Source organism: Colletes gigas, unplaced genomic scaffold (genome assembly GCF_013123115.1).
Source record: "Colletes gigas isolate AHSC1104 unplaced genomic scaffold, ASM1312311v1 Colletes_gigas_Sc00027, whole genome shotgun sequence".
Classification (NCBI taxonomy): Eukaryota; Metazoa; Arthropoda; class Insecta; order Hymenoptera; family Colletidae; genus Colletes; species Colletes gigas.
The window spans coordinates 2,004,496-2,019,057 of NW_025106656.1; the positions used below are offsets into that span (position 1 = coordinate 2,004,496).

The window sequence follows — 14,562 nt, forward strand, 5'->3', positions numbered from 1 at the left end:
ATGCGAAACTGGGCATGCAGTGGAGTGGTAATTACATTGAACGGATGACTATTGTACAATGAATCGAGCGAAGACCAAGAGTTTCTGTATATTTTAGAATAACGCTCGAATACTTACGCGGTGTCGTTTCAGGACAGCCGATCTCATCGGAGGCGTCCTCGCACTGAGGGATGCCATCGCATCTGGAGTCTAATGGCACGCATGCACCGTTTCTACATAACAATTCGGTGGAGTCGCATTCCTGCTCGTTGCCCTCATCCCTGACTGATAGTGTGTTTCGCGTGTGTGATAGGTTTGGGTGGTGTCATCGTGTCGGAGGGAAAAAGTAACACAACATGAAAGGATAAACATAAAATCGTGGAACGTAAGAAAAGCTATGCAAAAAGAAATTGGTGCAATCGAGAGAACAGAGCTGGACCAGGTTGGATGTTCCCAGAAATCGAACAAAATTTGTCCGTCGTAATATACATATTTTGAAACTTGGAAGTTGCTCAAGATTAGAGAGTTTTATTATTTTGCTCCAACCTGACGCGACTCCATAAATCAAGAACTTTGTTTATCTCGTAATTAAGGGTCAAACGAAGAAAAAAATCGATCTCGACGTTGTAATTAAATTGTATATACTTGACATCGATTCTAAGATAACATTCCACGTGCGGCTACCTCTGACGACCGACTCATTCGTCGAAGGTTTTCATCGATTTCGCGGAAACCCAAATAGGCACGGACAAACGACGTCCATCGATCTTTCCTCGGCGAATGCGTTCGCATAAAAGTTCACGAATTGGGAATCAATGTCTGGAAACCCTCGGCGCGGAATCGATCATTTTCACATCGTCAGACGTCGAAAGAAGTTACCTGGGAACGCTCTGAAGGTGAGTTCGTCGGGATACACTTGGATGCTGCCCAAGGAATGATACTTCTGCAGGTGTTCGACGAGGATGTTCTTTACCTCCAGGTCGTTCGAGAACGACGTGCCAATGTCTAAAGTAACTTGCGACTTGAAGTTGTCGGGCGTCGGCCTGGGGAAGCCAGAAAATTGTTGTTATTCCTCGGTCAAGTACTAGCTGAGTCAGATTGATTCGACGCGTTACGCGATAATTCCTCTATTTTCGATCTATCGAGTTGACTCTAAATTTAAATATCGACTGAACAATTTAGAACGGAAGAAACTTGATGGCCTAAGCGCGTAGGAGGAGTCGATTCGATCGTTGTTTTGAAAAGCAATATACTCACGTTATCTTAACGACGTTGGCATGATGGCTCTCCTCGGGGATGTGATGGACGAATAACTCTTCGATGGCCTGCGTTAAATTGGCGCTCAGTTCCTTGTATTCCCGACTATTTCTGATCGTGTACTTGGGCTTGTACGGTTCACCGACTGTCAAGGTTATCCGGTAATATCCTACGAGATCATGGCTGGATTAGTAACGAACGATCGACGAGGGCTTGCATCTATTAACTAGACACTAGCGACTAGCAACTTCTTTTAGTCGTTTCCGACAAACGAGGTTGGCAACTTTGACTTTAAAAAAATTAATTAAAACCTGGAGTGTCTTAAAGTGTCTCGATGAACAATCACACCGCGTGTTACTCACTTCCGTAAGTTCTTGGTGGACCGAAAGGTAGTAGTGTCACTTCCGTGGCGCTGCCTTCAACCTCCCCAGACCCAGCCAAGTCCTCGTCGTCCGTGTTTCCAAACTTTGGTGGATCCCTACGACTCTCGGCGGCGTTACCGATCTCGTTGTTATGCTGGATACGGTACAAAGTTATTGGCTGGTCGCAGATAGAAAGTTTATTATCAAATCATTGACCTCTAACCTCGTCAGCTTCTTCCTTTTCCTCGCCGTTGTCGCGAGTCAGCCGCTTCAAATTAGCCAACTCCTTGTCGTTGGCCGCTCCAGGTTCTATGTCATCGTCGAGTTCGACCGGCGACTCATTTTGAAGCTCGTCCTTCGTTGCGTCCTCTTTTTGGCCTGCGAAGGAAGATGAAACGAATGAGGGCATAATTATTGGGCGAAGAAACACTATTCTTGTCGTTACATAGAACGATGGGAAGAGCTATACCTGGTGGCGTTTCGGTCGTGGTTGTCGCTGGGGCAAAAAAGTCTACCACGCTTCGCTTTATTCTATGGAGAAAGGACTCCTCTTGATGGATCACGATCGTAGGCGTTTCGTCGGGGGATTGTCTAACCTCCTGATCGAACACCAAGTCGTCATTCTGAAAATTACAAATAGGCCCGGTGAGCTTTAGGAATCCAATGGCAGATCTTCCTTTGATCGCGAAGCAACTCCGTAAATAAGCTGATTTAAAATTCTAGTCAAAATGACGGGATCGTCGTTTTCGAGATTTGGGAACAGAGACAATGGTTAATTGGAGAATTAATGTCCGATCCATTCTGGATCTCAATCATAATTTTAAACTTTGAAATTCAAATAGACAAGAGGGTTCGATGTCCTTGAGTAGAAACTAAAAACATCTCGATAATGAAACTTTCAGGAAGATTAACAGTCTTGAGCACCGAGCGATCGAAATCACGGATGCACCTTGAAGACATTTCACCGGAACGATCGTTACGAACGTCGAGCTTTATATAACCAAGTCCATGTGTGTGTTGTGAGTGTGTATCGTCGAGTACCGTCACGCGCCGCTCATAAAGAACCAATTCTCACCTAAACACGCGATATAAATTCAGGATCGGCGGGCCATTCTCGCGGCTTGCTCGTGATTCCGAAACTGGCCAGGATTCAAACGTCGCTGGCCAACGAGCTTCCCCCAAGATCAGAATAGAGGAGAGCAACACCGTCCACGGCGAAACCGACAAAATAAAGTATCGTTACGGTCGGGGAAATATCTGACGAGGTTATGCAAGAGAGCATCGATATTATGTTCCCGCGATGGGAATAACAAACCCGGTATTTCCTGGGACCGTCTACGTGACCCTAGCCGCGAATAAAAAGCACCAGAACGAATATAAAGCATCCTCTTCGGCTCGTTACGTCCCGCTACCCTAGTTCGATGATGAATCGAGAGGATCCCCGGACGAGGATGAACTCTCCATTTATATCTTCGACGACGAACGAATCTTCGAACCTGGTGGATCGCGTCGACCCGGTTCAGCGAACCCGACGGTTTCTGGTTAAAATTATTTAGCGTAATTAAAATTCGGACAGCAAATATAAATCAATCCGCGGCGCAAGGGAAAGAAAAGTATCACTTCCAGCGAACGCCATTGGAGAATTGCTTCCAAAAATAATATATTATTAATCCAGGCAATCTTATATGGACACGAATTAAGTAATATCTGATATAGAATTGCTTATAATCTGATTTTAATTGACTTTGTCACGTTGCACACCATCGTCTCGGTGTTACGTGAATCGAGAGGTCAAGCGTGTATATTAAAATGAACGTTATATCGGCCGAATCGTGCAAACAATTCCCACCCACGCAGGATATCCGTTCGCCGCCCAATCAGAGCCGGAAAAAATTTCATCCGCGCGAAATAGACCATCTGCCGGATCTCCCTAATAGCGGAAAGTGTTTGGTGTCGCGTTTCGCTGCAAAATAGTTCCGCGGCGCGTGCAGCGTGTCGCGGCACACGTGACCGGAAACGTCGACGCGGTTTTTTCTCTGCAGGAAACGGAGCCCCCGTGAAGTCGCGCTAATGAAGCTTAAATCGGCCCAGACGGGACGTATTATTACGTTTAAGGACTCGTTTGTTCGCGCGGTACCAATTTTCGAAAGGGGGTATCGCAGACATAACATTACGCAACCGAGAAACACGCTTCGCGAAAAATCGTGACGCGATGCTCGTTACAACACCAAAAGCTGGCTTTACGCGAAAACAAACGTGATGTTTCGCCAGCGTTCGTATCGCCGTGGTATTTCTATCGAAGATAACTTGAAGCACAAAAAAATTCTTTGGTACCAAAATATTTATTGGTTTGGAGGACGAGCTGAATTTAAAACGGTTCGTTTCTACTGGAGGAGCTCGAAGCGCGTCTATGGCCTCAAATATATTAACCAGTGCAACGAGGAAATCAATAACTAAATGCACACCGACGACGGGATTAAAAGGTCAGAAATCTACGTGCGTGGAAAAAAATCCAAATGTTTAAATTTTGCAAAGAAGTGGAAGGTTGAACATTAATCGAATACCATTAGATCTAGAGGCGCTGTATCGTTATCGAACAGAGGGGGATGAATCTTAATTCGAGATCGGTTCAAATTTCCGAGCGACGCGCGTAGATTTTGTTTACGAAATGTAACCCCGTTGCGTCGATAAGGCTTCTCCATTTTTATCTAAACTTCCATTCGTCCGCCGCGCGGCTGTCCTTTTTACAAAATCACGGAAGCGCAGACTCGGCCAGGCGCGATAAAACTGCACCGCGAACGGCCCGTTTCGGATCACGATAACGCGCAACACGCATCGTGCGCTCGACAAATTATTGAAAGCGTGCTATTTTCGTTTATGAAACGATTCAGTGACCTCATCGACGCCGAAACTTCTGGCCGAGAGCAACTGAAAGACCTACTTTAACCGGAAAAGGAGAACCGTTGTGTGCGCGCGGCTTTTCAACAAACTTGTTGAGAATTCCTTGCTATTCTGCTTGGGGGACTCCGAATAGGTCGCCCATGTTCCGTTTCTTTCATTTAAACGCGAATATACGATCGGATTACACCAGAGGGAACCTTCCGCGTCTAATTTAGGGTGTGTTTGTGACTCGTCAAAGGGGTCTAACAAGTAACTTGCAAGTGTTCCCGTTGCGTCGTGACTTAAGAATCCGTCTGGCGCAAACCATCGGCTTTCCTGTTGGGTGAAAACAGTTTCATAGAAATCGAGCACGCTTGTTACGATTCTTTTTAAGAAAAAAGGGTTTGACATCTTCGCCTCATCGACTGAATTATACCGTGTTAGAGAATCTACGAGTACCCGAAATCCTCGGAAATTACGAAAGATCCTTTGGAGACGCGAGTAAGGTGGTCAGCGTGCTCAGGTTTCTGGGGCATAAATCGCGGATACCGCCACGGTAACGCCGTGCCCCAAAGAAAAGACGAAGAATCAGTAGGGTAGGTAGGGGAGGGAGGTACGGAGGCACGAACGAGCTTCGAGACAAAACTTTGTTATTCCGGGCAAGTTTTACACGGGATTTCCCAGCTAAGTCCACTCTATGATCCTTTCACGACAACTACGTGCTCATACTTCGACAAAACACCGGCCCTGCGGTCCGAAATCCTTAAAATGCATGGGAAATACGTGTCGTCGCAGGTTAAGTGGCTGGGAAGAAATTCGTCCTCGGAACTTCGAGGCTTCCCGAGGACAAACTTGTACCAAACATCGAGCCTCCACCTCGTTCGGCTAGCCTTTCAGTCAAGTTTCGTTCGCGAGCCTTTAAGTCTTCGTAATTTGGCTGCTCGAGGACCTTGAATTTTTTAATTTTTTAATCGCCAAATAATACAGAAACATTATTTATACAGGAGATACAGGAAATTAAGGTTTTCACACGTGGGTGCACGTGGCGTCAAACGATCAGCTGACTGGGGACATAAGTGGATCGCACGATCATTTTGAGTCGGCCTGTATAATGTTCGCGTTGGTTTCTTACACGAAGAACAATCCATTGATGTGTTCCAAAGATTCGTATAATCTGATTAGCGGATGCTGGAAGCACGACGGATTTTATGAGCAGCCTATTTCTAGAAACTTCGAAGGAGGAAAGCTCGAAAGTCGAGCGAAAAAGGGGTCGATTAACAGAAGGAGGAGAAGGCAGGTAAATGGGGTCGTTAAACTCCGTGCAAAAATGAGTCCAGACCGATGACTCACCGTCGGAACTGGTCCTGAAAAATAAGTCCCGCGTCTGTGCCGTCTCAGCGTCGTTAAACCGTGCAGTTTGCGCGCACGTGTTGGTTGCATAACGAGCGAACCGCATATTCGAAGGCAACGAAACTTGCAAAGTTGCTTTATACGGTTTGGACCTGTTGGGCGTCCAAATTAACTTTCCTCCAAATGAGAATGGAACAGAATTTATCGACTGTTCCGACTGCGTTGTCGCGGCAGTCTTCGACCAGGAATTCGACAATCGTAATCTTAAGTAACAACGATCTTCATCGATAATCTCGAGAGAGTACACGAAGGATATCGCCATACTTGCGTCATCCCTCGTATCTGGATCAAAGTGTGTCGCAGATAATCGGATAGAATGACCGTGAGTCTATAATTAGCAAACCTATTGGGTAGACTTGTATTGAAGAAAAGCAAATACTCCAGTACTTGTTATTATGTAGCATTTTTAAGATCTACGTACGTTAAGAGTACACAATACAGCAATATATCATCAATATCTTACAGTGCTTCACTTCAAACCTTCGTTTACTTTCAACACAAACAAGTTATAAATATTAATTGCATCAAGGTGCAACATTATCTAGGGCATTGGTTTCTTTTCATCAACCACCTGTGATACGTGAGAAGAATTAAAAAATTCAAATACACAATCAAAGGTGGAGTACTCCAGACAGATTGTACCTAAGCTCAAAGTATCCCCGATGCTTCGAACGCCGACAGGAGGCTATTCTACCTTAGGTATACTAATCACCAAACATTTTTCAAAGTGGCTGTCTAGACCGGGCAGGTAAGAGGGGCACGTCTTTATTCGCGAATGCCCGTCATAATCACGGCCCATCGAGCCCCGAAGAAAGCCCTCAAAGGTCAAGATCTGGCACGTCGGTTCGAGAAGCGTCGAGGAAGAAATCCCCCAATTTGAGAGACTTCTCGGAGGCTTCGACTTAACGAAAATATACGTCGGAGGAGCACGTATGACAGGTCGGAGGAAGGCAGATGGCGCTGGTCTTGGAAGAAAAGAGGGAACCGACGCCACTGGCCGATCGTCCTTTGTCTTAAGCCGCGGTATATTAATGTGAAGAACATGCTACGCCGAAATAGGCTGCGAAAGGAGGGTGGGACGGTAGCTAGGCGCGGAAAAGAGGGCCGCCAGCGCACGGAATACTAAAAAGGAGCACACACGTCCGCCAAATCTTCCGGTGCGGTGGCCGCATAGGGGGCGCTAGTCTCGTTCGACCGCGCCTTTGCATTTTAACTGCCTCTCACAGAGAAACGACTCCTCCTTCGACCTCCGTGGACGAAAGAACTCCTCCGAACTCTCGACAGACTCTATCCGCTCCTCCGTGGAGGAGTCTTCTACAAGAATCGCCAAGTTTTGATAGAATTTTGTATACCCAGGATGGTTATGAATCGGTAGCCTATGCAATATGGACACGAGAAATAAAAGCAACTACGAGTTCATTTACCAACGTTTATTTCTTAACAATTATAACAAGTTTCTACGTGACTGGGACTGATCCTGGACTAAACTTGAACTGAATACTGAAGGAATGCAATAGGTTTTTAAGAGATCTGAAAGTGAGGATAGCAAGGTTTAAATGTCCTGGCAGAGGACACGAAGGCAACGCTGACACAGTGTTTTCGGGTGACGCAGTGAGAGAGACTTGAAACTTGAAAATTTAAGCTTTACCCCACGACCCGTGGAATGCACCTCGAAAAATTACTGGCTTCAACTGCTTCTCTGCTCGTTCATTGTCCACAGAATTGCCTGGACAATATCACACGAAGAATCCAAAGTGTCACGTGTTGATTCTCAGGTCCCAAATCGGCTGAGGGACGCGACGAGATCCCGAAGCGGATCATCTTATATGAACTTTCATATCCCCTGGTGGCGGTGGGGGGGAGAGAACGGGCAAATACCATGGGCAATCCTCTCAGAAGGGTGAAATTGCGGAAATCATGGTGGTCCGACTTCCTAATAGAAATGTTCTGACCCCCCAGGCTGCGATCTGCCAGTCAGACGTCAACCGTCGATGCGGGAGAAATTCTACGCCGTGTTCCGGTACAAAAAAATTTAAAAAATCACCAGACCGCTTCCGTTCGAGCTTTCCATCAGTCTGTCGAAGGAAGATTTTTAACTGACCAGGGCTTTCGACCGATATGTTATGACGCAAACGTTTGAACACGCTTGATATCTCGATGAACGGATTCGAGATTTTTGCTCGCTTTTAAATGACAATTTCCACACCACATTCCCATACACTGTAACCAACGAAAACTTTGATACATATTTGTATTTTCTTGCTCGACAATAATAGTGACAATTTGAATGAATAATCCACAGTATCTGTCGGTTTTCATTTGACGAATTAAGACGAAATCATTCGCGAGAGATGGTTGGAGGAAGTTGGAGCACTCTCGCGCGAAGTAGCAGTTGATCAATGGATCGATCGGGGCATCGACATTGGTTTGTTTTTACTGCAAACAAGCAGGAACGTGTGCACGTTGCCTAAATACGTCGGTTAACCGCGCTTGATCCACACCATTCCTCCCTCCCTATTGTACGCCCCACGGCTAGAATCTCTTCCCCATTTTCCCAATATTATCCCCTATCTTCGAGACGGGCCGTGAAACCCGAAGCGACGAGTGGCGGACTCAACAAATTACGAGACTCGCTTACCCACTTAGGGGCCTCGTGTTGTCCATTATCGTCGTCCGACTTTTTCCACGCGCGGTTCAAAATTCTCGATATCCCCTCGATGACGGCACACCCGCCGACAGAGCCAAGCCAGACGAATCTTTATGCGATCGCGGAGTCAGAAGCGCAGTGTTTCTCGCAAGATTCGCCGCGTGCTTTCAATGAAAATAACATTGATCGAATGTGAAACGCGATTCGTGTTCAATGGGGCCTCTATAAACGCTGAAAAATGAATACCAAATCGCTGGAACCACTCGACCGTGTACAAACAGTCCTTCGAGCCCTCGACAAGAACTGTCCATCAGTAAGAGGCCTCAATCTTTTACGAATTGCAAGATCATCTCGCCGCGTACTAAATTCAACTGCGAATAATAATAAATAGAGACCAAAATGCACACGCGATTAATGATTTTCAGATCGAACGTTGGTCATCTGGTCAGGCTGCAACGTATCAGCAGAAAGCAGGGCATGTTTGTTTGGCCGAGGCAAACAATTCGTCTAGAAACCCATTTCCTTCGGTTCGCGGTGGATCGAGAATAGATCGACCAGCTTGGTGTCTTCAGAGACTCAAAAAAACGTCGATTCGCTTGCTCTTCTGTCCCTTGAATAGATCAGAGGCACGAATGTTGCGCGCGTAGCTTTCGATCAAGCAATTTTAAGTAGTTATTCCATTCGAACGTCAGACAAGACCAGCTTTGTTCGCGTAAACCTTGACCGTGTTCGAACGAGAAACCAAAACGTATTTATATTGCATTATTCAGTCAATTTAGTCAATTTTAGTTGTTAACTTCGTTAGTTGTAAATTGGAAACAAAAATAGAGCTTCTAGAGGACTATGAATATCCTCGAATCGGGGAACCACATCCCGCAATTAAAAAATTAATGATTACGGTCTTAATTTGAACTTTACATCCGGTGGTTTTGAACTTCCTGAATCACAATCTAAACATGCGGTTGACAGATCGTTTTATGGCGAAATCGAATCTGACAGTTTCGAGTTAAAGTGGACGAACTCCTCCTCGGAATTTCCGAACCAAAGTTTGGACCACTCTGCATAAAGACGCAAAGCAATTTTAGCATCGATCCACGTGACGGCACGTACGTTCAAGACGCAACACGTGCAATTACGTCACAAATCAAATTGTAATCGATCGACCATTGTGCAACTATCCTCATTTGTCAAGAGAAATGCTAACCACGTCTCTACTGAATCGTTAATTTCGACCTTCAGACATTTCGAACGCGGAATCTTTACGATTCGACGCGGCGAGTGTCTCGATCGGCCTACGGAGTCATGTTTCTCGTTACTTTCTTCGTCGCGAGCCGAAGGAATCGAAGACGACCTAATTCGGGAGATTTAGAATTGCCTAAATCACCACTGCTCGAATTTAAGACAACCAGGACGAAAATCGAGTCGAACTCTAAACTCCAGTTACTCCGGCAGCTTTGACCCCGAAGGGAGGTGGCAGTTTCTCCGCGACAACGGATAGTCGTTATCGACGACGTCCTCGAGTTAACCAAACCGTGGGGAAAAGTTCGGTCCGAGACAGACATTTCGACGGGGTGATGCACAAAGAGGAATTCGATGGTCGTTCGGCCACAAAGCAGCCAAGACTAAACAACCGACGGTCTGAGCAATGGAGCAAATAGGTACGAAAAAGGAACGAGCACAGAGTACCGGGGCGTGGGTGTGCGCCAAGCACTCTCAACAACCCTCTTCTCCCACCTAGTCTACCTCTGTCCTCGGTTTTTTCCCGCACAAAGAGCGAGGGAGAAAGCCCGCAGAGCAGCTTACCGCGAAACTGCCCTAATAGTCCATTGTCTAACGTCCCAGCGACAAATCCTCCGTTTCTATACCGCGTCATCTCGTTCGTCGCCTCCAAGACGCGACAGAATTTTTTCTTCGCCGATCGTGACCCGGTGTCACCGACGAATCACATTATCCCAGCGATACTTCCGACGACCGGTCTACGAAATTTAGGTTACCGGAGCGATATCGACGATCTATGCTTCCGGCGGTGCGTGATCGGAATTCGCGGAACGAGCTCATCGTTGAGGGATTACAACAGGGTTCGGGGGGCCGAGAAGCACGCCAACCCCTTGGAAATTGTTCTCGAAAACTTATCGGACCGATCCTCGGTGACGCACGCCTATTCATAAATTCACGTTAAACGCTGTCGCGCAAAATGTAAATGACACTCGTCGCAATTGGTTTAACGATTTAGTTCGTTTGACCTAAAAACCGAAGACCCAACGCTTCTGAACCGGTCAACTTCCACTCGAGCCTCTTCGCTCCTCTTTATCTATTAACCGGTTAAACGAGCGCCCATGATTTTCGGACACACTGTACAAGCAGCGTTAAATGTCGTCTTGTTCGTGACTCAATGACGGAGAAAGCACGTGGCAGAGAAACGCAGTGAGTCATTATCCAAAAATACATCGCGCGGGCGAGCGAGATACCAAATCGAATGTCGATCGTCCCTCGACGATACATCTCTTACGGATCGTCTTCTCGAAAGATACGATTTCTAATGGTTTCTACGCTTAAACGTTGTTCATAATAGATCATCGACTGACAATGTTCAATTTTGTCAAACCACCGGCTGTTAAACATCGAAATGTACTATCGTCGCGATATGTTCGCAGCATGGCACAGACGCTAATTACGAAACGTTTTAAGCAAGACGTGTACACGTAGAATGTAAAATTGAATGTTGCTCGAAGGTTTCGTGTTTAGTGGGAAACGAGTTTGATCTCGTTGGGCCCCGGCCCTCGAGCAGAACCAGAATTCAATGATGACTCACTCGCCTCGAAACACGCTCGCGACGTCGCAGAAAGTGTGTCGGGGTGCTCGGGCAGACCTCGAGAAATAAAAAAAGAAAATGATCGCTCCCCTTTGCCGAGAAGGCACCGCGTCGCGACGCATCACAATTAACGTCAATTGTCGGCTGGTAGGGTGGGAGGCCCGGGGGTCGCTTCCGCGACTAAACGAACACGCTCGTTCATACCGAGACGAGTTTACAACTCGTCTAGCGGCTGCGAACTGCCCGAATGCCGCAGACACCCTTCTCCCTTGCGTGAGCTGCGTTTACGCGATCGTAAATCGCTTTCATGCGTCGCTTCTTTGTCCCTTTCTTTCGATGGCGCGTGTCTGCGTCGCTTTTTACCTCGCCTTCAAACGCCCATGCAACGCGACATCCAACGTACCGACAAACTTCGTCAAACTTCGACAAACAAGAAGGAATCGTTTAAAATTTTTTAAATTTTCTTTGGTCCTCGTCAATCCCCTTGCAATCTGTTTTGTAGCTCAATTTTAATCACGTTTACGCGTTGCTTTTTAGCTACCCTTCAAACGACAAGCTGCAGGCGACAAGAAAGGACTGTTTGGAATTTAAAAAATTTCCTTTGACTCTCGTCATTTCCCTAGGATGTCTACAAATTTTAATATTAATCATTTTTGTCCAACTGTCCAAACATTAGGTTCTGCAGAGTTGGGCAATGTTTAACCCTTTGACTGCTAAAGGCGTATATATACGCTTTCACAAGTCTATCAATATATACGAAAGACGTAAATATACGCCCTCACGTATCGATCAATATATACGAAAAGCGTAAATTTACGCCCTCTGCATTTTTTTTACTATAACACCTTTTACTGTTTTACCAATTGATTCGATATGGAATTGGATAAAAATTGGATATTTTAATTTATTTGCATTTATTATTTTTTTAAACCGTAAGAATCGCGCCATCTATGTTGATGGATTCTTCCTAGGACGCGCCATAGTCAAAAGGTTAAGTGAACGTATACATAGCTAGTCTCGAACGTCCCACGACAAACTGAGGATATCTTTTTTTTCCCGATGGAAACTATAAGCTCAGAGATCGCGTGCAATGCATTTCTCTTTCGCTTTTGAATTTTCTACACGCTTGTGTTTACTCGAGCTCCGATTAGGTTGCTCAACCACACGCGAGACAAACAATAGAATCGGGCGTAACGAACCATAGCTGCCGACAGACGCTCGATTGCCTTTCGTTCTTGACTTTGAGAACCGTGTCTGTGATCAGGAAATCGCTGAGAAGGAAAGTCGGCCGGTTTAAACGCGCGTTCGTGTCCTCATAATCGTTGCGTCACCCTTTGTTTACTTTCCGACGAGAATTCTTTAGAAAATCTCTGATTGGTGCAATATAGTTTTACGTGGAGATTAGTTCCGATCTAATTGAGCTAGATATGTGCATTTATCGCCTGCTCTATAATAGATACAATATAAGCCTAGTCTCATAAGCTATACAAATTTACCAGATAAGCATAGACTTCGCTTTTTCGCTAGGAACTAAGACAACGCTTGTTCGAGCCCAGTTTTGAAACGGTCAAATTTAGATTAAGGCTCGTGGAATTACGTTACGTCTATATTGAGTCCACGTAGAAGTACGTTACGTACGTGTATCGTTAATACTAAAATAGGTTTACGTTATGTGTCTAGACATCTATAGGCACATCCGAGCTGGGGTCTAAGTTGGAGCTAGTTCGCCGCAACTCCAAGTCTAAAATACCACTCCGATTTTATGCTTCCAGCCCCTATTGCAAGTAACGTGTGCTTAAAATTATTATTTTCTCTCGTCGCTAATTGCAATTTCAAGAGAAAGCTTTTAATATGGCTGGCCAACTCCGAGGAAACGGTTTATGCACTCGAAACTCATGTTCTATTAATTTACGCGGGGATTTCTTGACATGGTGGATTTGCAAGCGTGCATTCTCCCCCGTAATCAATCGCTGACGAGCACCGTAATGATGATCGGTAGTGAACGGAAGTGTAGCGCTGAAAATGTTAGGATAATTGGCGCTTAATTGGAAACCCAATAACCTTGGGATATTAGGTTCACTCGCGAGGATCGGTAGGTATCGTCGATGGAAGGCGGTAAATTGTATGCGATGCAGCGTTTCCTTCTCAACTTCTAATACGAGCAACAAACGTAGCAATAAAACGATTTAATACTAGAACTGTTACTCTTAAAATTTACTCGACTGGATTTTTGAAAATTGACCGTAATTTTCTATAAGAGAATTATTAAACACATATTTCCATTGCACTATATATTTCTTCGAGTATCTATCGTTTTAATTCCTCTGGTACAAATAAACGCACTATAATTGTCGGTAATTCTAGCGTTAAAAAAAAAATGTTACTTTTTATTTATTACTGTCACAAATAGTTGCATCGCTGGAAACGTTGTTCCCTTCGACAGATACATCGATGCAAAGCGATCAAAGTTGATCGCGGGAATTCCTAGACATAAACGATTCCATGCAGCGAATGATAAATCAGCGCGTAATGCCAGGGTCACGCGTGGTCGTTTCCTCGCGACATTATCGCGCATCCGTTCCCGGCTTCGTGTCAACCAAGTCAACGCGTTTCCATTGTTATTGCGTTAAAAGCTCGGCCACTTGGAGGGGGTGTGTACAACAGTATGCAACGCGGAGCACTTGAACTTGTTAAGGATCGTAAGTGAAAAATCAAAATCCAAACAAATCGTGTCTATTCTCCGACTGACCATTACACGATTCAGAAGTTTACGAAGCTCCAAGCACAAAAGACATCTTGCAGAATTAAAAAACAAGTTGATACGAGATCACTGATCCATGATAAAGATTTAAAGGGACAGTCTCGTGTGTACGTTGCAAAATTTAACCATCTTTATTCATTTTTTTTAACTAAATGTTACATCGAACGCTATAATTTATTTTCAAGATTTACTTAACTATCCTTTGGGAATGCAAAATAAATTATTTAATAATTTTTATTGACTTTACAAATTTTTATTGCGCCCACCATTGTAGGAGTTGTTTTTCTCACTTTACGGGGTCAAGGAACAACTTTTTCAATATTTTCGAAATTTCTACATATTCTTCACTAAAATACGCGTTATTTGCATTTTGGAACATTAAAATCCTTCGATCCGTTCAGAAGTTATGATACTTTAAAGATACGCATGAAATCACATGAGATTTTCGGTAAGG

The 14,562-nt window shown here is 45.0% G+C and overlaps 1 protein-coding gene across 1 annotated transcript in view; it reads right to left on the minus strand.

Annotated features, from left to right (window-relative positions):
- The window catches only part of LOC122401736 (basement membrane-specific heparan sulfate proteoglycan core protein), a 159,131-nt gene that overhangs the window by 112,681 nt on the left and 31,888 nt on the right, over positions 1–14,562 (minus strand). Inside the window, exons 2-7 of the mRNA XM_043404069.1 lie at positions 2,068–2,221; positions 1,822–1,976; positions 1,599–1,752; positions 1,237–1,405; positions 859–1,022; positions 118–264 (exon numbers count right to left, since the gene is read on the minus strand). Coding sequence (XP_043260004.1) covers positions 118–264; positions 859–1,022; positions 1,237–1,405; positions 1,599–1,752; positions 1,822–1,976; positions 2,068–2,221 — 943 coding nt within the window. The remainder of the gene's footprint in view (positions 1–117; positions 265–858; positions 1,023–1,236; positions 1,406–1,598; positions 1,753–1,821; positions 1,977–2,067; positions 2,222–14,562) is intronic.